This window comes from Thrips palmi, unplaced genomic scaffold (genome assembly GCF_012932325.1).
Source record: "Thrips palmi isolate BJ-2018 unplaced genomic scaffold, TpBJ-2018v1 HiC_scaffold_2, whole genome shotgun sequence".
In the NCBI taxonomy this organism is placed as follows: domain Eukaryota; kingdom Metazoa; phylum Arthropoda; class Insecta; order Thysanoptera; family Thripidae; genus Thrips; species Thrips palmi.
This window is the reverse complement of record NW_023144629.1, coordinates 177,589-186,093: the sequence shown is the minus strand read 5'-3', so window position 1 is coordinate 186,093 and position 8,505 is coordinate 177,589. Positions and strand designations below refer to the sequence as shown.

Genomic DNA, 8,505 nt, shown 5'->3' with positions numbered 1-8,505 from the left:
GGCCGCGGGGCTAGACGCCGCTCAGTGCTAGACGGGCCGGCGACGAGAAAGGATTGAGCCGCCGCCGTGAACGCCGCCAACGCCATGCCTCCCGTGGGGATCCCTGACTCCGGAGACGTGGCCGACATCACCGACGTCATCGAGCAGGCCAGCCAGGGCAGCGGCGGCAGGCCCAGGACCACGGCGTCAAGCGCGGTGCGGCGGTTACTCTGCCCAAAACAGGGGGAGGGAGGGGGCGGCTGGCCGAAGCTGGGCTCAGAGCGCGCCGGACCCTGATGTCAGCAGTGTTGCTGCAAGAAGGGAAAACTTGCATGATGCGCCGATGAAAGGGTTGCCAAACTCTGTCCAGTCCTTGTGCCGAGGTTGGCAACCCTTTCGGACACGAGCTGCTTGCAGTCCATGGACAACGCGGTGCGGATCCTGGTGGAGGAGATCGACTCCGCGGGGCAGGACGGGCCGGCCAAGGCGGCGGAGGGCGGCCAGGCGAACGGCCAGGCGAACGGCCAGGCGGACCCCGGGAGGACGACGGCGCAGCCTCCGGACCCCTCTTCTCCCGGCGACGCCGCGGACGCCAACCACGGCGACCTGAGTTACCCGAGGGTAGGACCGCACCCAAAGGCTCTTGAACTTGAACCTGGTCACCCTAGGTTCAAGTTTCAAGGTTCAAGGTTCAAGCACACCCTAGTAGGGTGTGCGCCGTGCCTCTGCTTGACGCACTGGCGGTTGTTTGCCGTGCCAGGTCGTCAAGGGCGTCCGCAGGGCGTTCGCCACGGGGCGGACGCTGTCCTACGAGTACCGCATGCAGCAGCTCAAGAACCTGCTGGCCATGATGGAGGAGTGCGAGGAGGACATCATCGAGGCCCTGAGGCTGGACCTGCGGAGGGTGGGTGGCGACGCGGCGTTCCGCTTCGGGCTGCTCAGGCACTGGAAGGGGTCGGGAAGGCTGAAGGGCGTCCCCCTGTTCGCAGAACAAGCACGAGACCATCTTCGTGGAGGTGGACGCCACCAAGAACGAGCTGCTGCACACCTTGGCGGAGCTCAAGGAGTGGATGAAGCCGGAGAAAGTGCGTGAGTCAGTCTGCTGCAGTGTCGCCGGAAATGCGGGAAGTTGGACCGAAAGCGCGCGTCATGCTGCACACGTGTGACTGTTTGACTGCAGCCGCGCAAGACGATGGCCAGCCTGCTGGACACGCTGACCATCTACAAGGACCCGCTCGGCGTGGTGCTGGTGATGGGCGCGTGGAACTACCCCGTGTTCCTGACGGTGTCGCCCCTCATCGGCGCCATCGCCGCGGGCAACGCGGCCATCATCAAGCCGTCAGAGATCGCGGCCGCCACGGCAGAGTTCTTCGCCAGGAAGGTCCCCAAGTACCTGGACCCGGTGAGTCAGAGCACCGTGACAAGGGCGGACTTAGAGCCGCGCCTGCTGACTGACTGCTGGCTGACTGCTGGCTGACTGCTGGCTGACTGCTGGCTGACTGCTGGCTGACTGCTGGCTGACTGCTGGCTGACTGCTGGCTGACTGCTGGCTGACTGCTGGCTGACTGCTGGCTGACTGCTGGCTGACTGCTGGCTGACTGCTGGCTGACTAGCTGACTCCGGCCGTTGCAGGAGTGCTACCGGGTCGTGCTGGGCGGCATCCCCGAGACCACGTTGCTGCTCAAGGAGCGCTTCGACTACATCTTCTACACGGGGTCCACCATGGTGGGGAGGATCGTCCGGGAGGCGGCCAACAAGCACCTCACGCCGGTCACCCTCGAGCTGGGCGGCAAGAGGTAAAGAAACAAAAACAAAAACTTTTCTATTTTATTTTTTTAATTGCGGAGTAACACCCACGCTGTTAGCCCCACGTACCTGAGCGCGACGGCGGACATCGAGGTGGCCACGAGGCGCATCATGTGGGGCAAGTGCATGAACGTCGGCCAGACGTGCGTGGCGCCGGACTACCTGCTGTGCACGCCCGAGGTGCGCGACCTGTTCGTGGCCGCGGCCAAGAAGGTGCTGCTGGACTTCTGCGGCGCGGACCCCAAGGCCAGCACCGACCTCGCCCGCATCGTCTCCGACAGGCAGTTCCAGTGCGTCAGCGCGTGCCACGGACCCCGAGCCGTTTACACGTAGCCCGTCGACTGTTTGCAAATTCTGAAACTACTTCCCCCGCAGGAGGCTGACGCAGTACCTGAAGTGCGGCAAGATCGTGATCGGCGGCGAGACAGACGCCGCGGAGCGCTTCATCGCCCCCACCGTGCTGGTGGACGTCAAGGCCGACGACCCCGTCATGCAGGACGAGATCTTCGGGCCCATCCTGCCGATCTACACCGTGCGCGACGCCAGCGAGGCCATCGAGTTTATCAACAGCCGGTGGGGGTTGACGCGTCCCTACCCCGCGCGGGGGTGCCAATGGGAGTCTCTCGCGCGCGGGGTATGGACGGGTTCCTCTAAACGTTGTGGATGCGTGTTGCAGTGAGAAGCCCCTGGCTCTGTACGTGTTCACCAACGATGAGCAGGAGTACAAACTCTTCATCAAGCACACCAGCAGCGGCGGCATCTGCGTCAACGACTGCATGATCCACGTCGCCGGTATGAACTGTGCGATTAACGTTTCTTAACATGACTGGATGAAACTAGACTTGGCCTGTTTTTATCGTTTTTCCAGTGGAGGGCCTGCCGTTCGGCGGCGTCGGCGAGAGCGGCATGGGCGCCTACCACGGCAAGAAGTCCTTCGACACCTTCAGCCACCACAAGTCCGCCCTCATCAAGGACCTGGGCGCCATCGGCGAGGCGGCCGGCTCGTGAGTTTCCCGCCGACCACTCACAGTGGGCCAGAACACAGTGGAGGCGGCCAAAACTCTGGACGCGTTTTGAGCTCCAAAGTCACTAAACAGGACTCGAATCGAACGTGTGACCCCACCAATGGATTCCTCGTTCGGAGAGCAATCCATTGGTGGGGTCACACGTTCGGTTCGAGTCCCATTTAGCGACTCTGGAGCTCAAAACGAGTTTTGGCCGCCTCCACTGTGTTCTGGCCCACTGTGCTCTGGTGGCACTGCACTGTAATTCGGCTCGATTCTGACGCGTTGTGCCGCAGCCTGAGGTACCCGCCGTACCACGACAAGAAGATGGCCTTCTTCCGGATGGTGATGCGTCGTCGGGAGTTGCCGCGAATGCCCACCGTGCGCGACATGGTCACCCTCAGCTTGGGCGCCGCCATCATGTGGGGCGTCAGCCTCGCCCTTCCGCAGTGCTAGGCTCGTCGGGGGGCTCAACATTTTATTTTAAGAACGGATTATTTAGTAATAAATAAACTCATTTGAAAAAAAAAGAAACAAGTTATTATTTATTGTCAACAAAGTTTTAACCTTTACAGTCTTTCTTGGTAAATTGGTAACCACAAAATAAAACAACTTTATAACAATGCAAGGTCGCCAGACTGCGTAACAGGCTCCTCGATGTGTTTCGCAGTGTGACAGACAAACAGACAAACACGCGCATCATCAGTCTTCAGGTCCCGACAAGTAAATAACAACCAAACAACCAAAAACAACAGTTCAGCAGTGGAAATAATTTCAGTCTCACTGGGGGGTGGGTAGACGTCCTCAGCGTTCCGAGCGCAGCGCACCGATCAGCAAGTGGAGCAGCAACAGCAGCAGCACCAGCGACAGGGGCGCGGCGCGGACGGCACCGACGGGGGCGGCGTCCGGAGAGACGGCCTTGTCGGGGTCGGCCAGGAGCACGGGGGCGGGCATCAGGTCCACGGCCACGACGGCGCTGAGCAGGAGGCTGGCCTGCACCCGAGCGCCGCTCTGCTCGAACAGCCCCGCCAACCTCTCGGCCTCCTTGTAGCAGGCGCGCACCGAGGCCGCGTCGCCGGCGTCGCCGGGCCGCAGCACCACGACGAGCTGCTCGGTGCGCGTGACGTGGCCGCGGACGGCGCACGCCTCCAGCACCAGCTCCTGCAGCTGGCCGAGCAAGGCCCGCAGGCTGAACACGGAGGCCACCCGCGGCCACGGCTCGGCGAGCTTGCCCACGGCGAGGACGGCCTTGTCCAGCGCCTTGGTGTTGACGGCGGCGTGCAGCACGCCGACGCACGCGTCGCAGCACGCGCCCCACGCGCGCACGCCGCGCTTGCAACCCGGCGGCAGCGCGGGGCAGCGCGCCGCCCCGCAGTCCGGCGCGCACTTGCCGGCGTAGTCGACGAGGACCAGGGCCTCCTCGGCCGCGCCCCGCGACGGGTACGTGTAGCCGTCCGCGCCGCACACGGGGCCGCCGGGGACGCACGCGCCGCGGTGTCGCAGCGACGCCCCGGCCAGCAGCAGCGAGCACTCGTTGGCGTGGGTGCGGCCCGCCGTGTCGCAGACGGGGCCGTCGGCGCGGCGGTCGCATCGGGGCGGCGCCTCCACTGCAACAACACGGGTGGTTCAGCACGAGTCGGCGGGGATCTGGCAGTAACGAAAATCGAAGCCGACTCACCGCACTTGAACTGCGGGCAGGGCTGCGCGAGCAGGCTGAGGCACAGCCGGCGGTCGGGGAGGCAGCGCTTGTTGGCGGGGCACCGCGTGGCGTTGGCGGTGGCGGCGCAAGGGTCCAGCGCGGGGCACGGCCCGGGGGCCATGTCGTCCACGGCCTCCACGGCGAGGCCGGCGCAGCGCGCCAGGCACGCGTTGTCGTACGTCCGGCCGTTGCGGCCGCACACGGGCACGCGGTGCGGCGGGCACCCGCACGGACTGGGTTCCTGGAGATCTAGAAGCGCGCCGCCGTGGCCGTGGCCGTGCGAGCGGCTGGAGGCGGCCGCCACCGCCAGGGCGCAGGGCCGCTGCGTGCACAGCACGTCGCCGGAGGAGCACGTGCACACCAGGCAGCCCTGCACCACGGTGCGCCGATGCTCTGCGGACAAAGGAAGCCGTCAGCCCGAACTGCCCATTCGCGCCCAGAGTTTGCTTTGGTGGCTTTGGTGGCTTTGGCTCGCGCCTAAACTCAACTTTTAGAACCATAACCGCCACGTCTGGTGCGTGTTTAGTGCGGTGCTTACCCACAGTGCTCTGGCCCAGGGCGCACGTGTTAGCGTGCGGCAGGCAGGGCAGGTCGACGCACCGCCCCAGCGCCGCGCCCGCGCCGCGCTCACCCGGCGCCTCGCACAAGCACGCCGTGTAGCACGGCGACGACGAGCCCTCGCGGGGCACGCGCACGGCCGCGCCCACGGCCACGGACACGTCGGACGCGGCGCCCAGCCTGCACACCGCGTCACCGTCCGGCGCCGCTCCCTGCTGTGCTCCCGGTTGCCGCCTGGCGGCCGCCGTCGGCGGTTCCGGGTCGTCCGCGGCGACCTCGTCGTCCTCGCGGGCGGCGGGGATGGGCACGCAGGGCGGCGGCCCGGCCAACTGCGCGCAGAGCTGCTCTGCGGAGAAGCCGGGCGGCACGGCGGACCAGCGCACGCAGCGCGGCAGCAGCCGGAGGCAGTCCTGCAGCACGGGAAGCACGCCGTCAACTCGGGTACGACTAGGCGACACATGCATCTGGAAGGGGTCGCACCTGGAGGCAGAGGGGCAGCGCGCCGGCGCGGGGCGAGCAGGGCTGCGCGTGGGTGAGGCAGGCCAGCGCCGTCCACAGCCCGCGGTGGCACGACTCGACGCCCCGCAGCAGCGGCACTTGCACGTGCAGGTGCGCGTCGGACAGCGTCAGCACGCCATCGCGCCACCACTGCGAGGCCACGTGGCGCGCCGCGGCGTCCGCCAGCGAGCCGCAGGTGCGGAACCAGGACCGGCCGTCGTCGCGTAGCACGCCCGCGCAGAAGTCCAGGCCCGCGCAGGCGGACGCCGGCCGGCAGGGGTAGTCCACTGGAAAATGAAACCACATAAAGACTCTGGTCGGTGCGACGGCCTCCGCATTTCCAAGGGCCCTCCAAGGACCCAGCGGCGTGCGCGTGCGCAAAGGGGGGGGGGTCATGACCTCCCCTCTGGCCACTAGACAGCCGCCTGGAAGATAGACAAATTGCGTCACTTTCCCCTGTAAGAAGGCAAAAAGCATGGCCTGACCCCGCTCCCCCGCCCCCTTTCAAAATTTCTGCGCACGCCACTGCAAGGACCTCACCTTCCGCCAGGCAGGACGCGAGGGCCGACTCGTTGGCCCGGTTGACGCAGTCCTGCAGGGGTCCGCCACTGGCCGCCGCGCCCCAGTCGTGCCGGAACGCCTTCTGGCACGCGCGGCGGCACGCCGACGCCCTGGCCAGCCCGCAGCAGTGCAGGCGGCCCGCGTCCAGCACGTCCAGGACGCCGCCGTCGTGGACCGCCGCCCGGGGGCCCTGGCCGCCCTGGCCCTGCCGGCCGGGGCCGCTGTGCGACAGGAAGCACGTCACCGTGGGGTCCTGGCAATAGCAAAACACACAATGAACGCCTTCATCCAGAAGTACAGGGAACATTCCGTCCCTCTCGCACTCATGGGGCGTTCCGCAGAGTGCGAGAGAGACAGAGCGGCGCACAGTGGATTGCCAGAAGACCGGTGGAAGCGGCCAAAATTCCGGACGCGTTTTGAGCACCAGAGTAGCTAACCAGGACTCGAACCGAGCACGAGACCCCATCAATGGATTGCTCTCCGAGCGAGGAATCCATTGGTGGGGTCACACGTTCGGTTCGAGTCCTGTTAAGCGACTCCGGAGCTCATAAAGCGTCTAGAGTTTTGGCCGCCTCCACCGGTCTTCTGGCAAATCCACTGTGCGGCGGGACTCTGGACTCACATGCAGCATCAGCCCGCAGCCCGCCTGCTGCACGGCGTCCAGCACCTTGCCGAGGGTGGCGCCGCCCGCAGCGCCCAGCGCGGACAAGCACGCCTGCCTGCAGGTGGGGTCCGCGGCCAGCCCGCAGCACTCCGCGACTGGACAGCAAAGAGACTCTCACAGTGAAATGGGTTACGTCAAATCGACTAGTACACATATCAGTTTCAGTTCCCTTGAGGCGGACTCACATTGGTGGGGCGACAGGATCTCCTCGTCGTCCTCGTCGTCGTCCGTGTCCGGGTCCTCGCGCCGCGCGGCATTGGGCGACAGCGAAGCGAGCCCATTCTGTAAGGGGAAGCGCCGCCTAAGACCAGCTGCACCGTCAAAACAAGTCGAGCACAACAAAGTCTCTCTCACACACACATACACACCTCGGTGAGCTCGGCGTCGTGGAAGCGGCGTTGACGGCGACCTGGTTCCGCCGCCGGCAGGACGGATCCGTCTGAAAACATTGGGCGCTGTCAGCGTGTCCTACTTTCCCCCACATTTCATCGAGTGTGGGTAAAGGCGCCAGTGTCAAAGGGTGCATCGCGTCGCGGACACCACGAAATATTTGATGAGGGCCGCGCGCCGCGACCGGCCGGCCGGCGGACCGACGGCCAGCCCCGAGCCAGCCCCGCCCGCCCGGATGTTTTAGTGATGGGGCGGTATACAGGCATCACAAATCAAAGGGAAACGCAAACACGCCACCGAAGGCCTTCGTCGCGCCGTCTCTCTCGCACTCGCGGGGCGTTCCGTAACGTGCGAGAGAGACGCACCACTGTCCAGCCGGAGAGGGCCAACAACTGACGTGGCTAACAGTTTCTTTCTAATTTTCATCGCTTTTGTTTTTACAGTGTACTCATCGACGCGGCGCCCGCCCGGCTGCTCGAGTATCGGGGGCCCGAGCCCAGATTGCCCCTAAGTGTCAGAATTGGTGTTGTTGTTGATGGTGATGTGGTTGTTGTTGTTGCTGCTGCCGTTCGTTATCGGCGCGTCACCTAACCCCACTGACCTGTGGGTGCCGGGAGGACCAGGCCAGCGGCCGCCAGCAGACCGACGAACGCCAGCAGAGAGCGCATTCCCTCTGAGGCACTCTGCGGCACTCTGCCCGGTCACCGCATTCCCTGAGGCACTTTTCTTCTTGTCACTGCCGAGACACTTTTTGTCACTGCCGGTAACCGCATACCCTGAGGCACTTTTCTTCTTGTCACTGCCGAGACACTTTTTGTCACTGCCGGTCACCGCATTCCCGGAGGCACTTTTCTTCTTGTCACTGCCGAGACACTTTTTGTCACTGCCGGTCACCGCATTCCCGCAGGCACTTTTCTTCTTGTCACTGCCGAGACACTTTTTGTCACTGCCGGTCACCGCATTCCCTGAGTCACCTGTCTTGCTGTCACGTTTCCCTTTGGCTCTTGGCTTGTCACTCACTTTCATTATTATCCCTCACTGCATTCACTGCTGCACTTTTCTCACACTTTCTGCACTTCGTTGCCACAGTGCACTGCATTTGCATGTTGTCATCACTCTCGACACTTCTTGCGGCTCACTCCTTGACATTCACTGCACTTTTGTTTTGCGCGCGGCACTCTCCTCACTGCACTCTGTTCCACTGCGCTTTTTGCCGTCACTCGCTGCATTCCCTGCGTCTACTTCCGCCTCTGTGTTGTTGCCCCGCGGCCGGCCGGCTGCTATGTGCGCCCCGCGACGCCCCGCGTGCGTACTGCGCGGCGTGCGTCCGCCCCGCCCCGCCGCCG

General features: G+C 64.6%; 2 protein-coding genes across 2 annotated transcripts; one reads left to right on the top strand and one right to left on the bottom strand.

Moving 5' to 3' along the window:
- The first annotated feature begins 38 nt into the window (after positions 1-38).
- On the top strand, positions 39-3,277 carry LOC117647009 (aldehyde dehydrogenase, dimeric NADP-preferring-like). The gene is made up of 11 exons (XM_034388488.1): positions 39-195; positions 397-600; positions 740-883; positions 969-1,064; positions 1,160-1,381; positions 1,612-1,775; positions 1,845-2,075; positions 2,161-2,358; positions 2,462-2,577; positions 2,654-2,789; positions 3,086-3,277. The coding sequence occupies exons 1-11, from the start codon at positions 85-87 to the stop codon at positions 3,243-3,245; spliced, it is 1,782 nt and encodes a 593-aa protein (XP_034244379.1). The 5' UTR covers positions 39-84; the 3' UTR covers positions 3,246-3,277.
- Positions 3,278-3,306: 29 nt separating this feature from the next.
- Positions 3,307-8,473, bottom strand: LOC117647303 (reversion-inducing cysteine-rich protein with Kazal motifs). The gene is made up of 11 exons (XM_034389010.1): positions 7,761-8,473; positions 7,138-7,208; positions 6,955-7,051; positions 6,728-6,864; positions 6,350-6,358; positions 6,085-6,250; positions 5,527-5,831; positions 5,027-5,456; positions 4,770-4,881; positions 4,468-4,721; positions 3,307-4,396 (listed from the first exon to the last, which is right to left on the bottom strand). Exons 1-11 carry the CDS (start codon positions 7,825-7,827, stop codon positions 3,594-3,596), a joined length of 2,451 nt encoding a protein of 816 aa, XP_034244901.1. The 5' UTR covers positions 7,828-8,473; the 3' UTR covers positions 3,307-3,593.
- Positions 8,474-8,505: the final 32 nt, after the last annotated feature.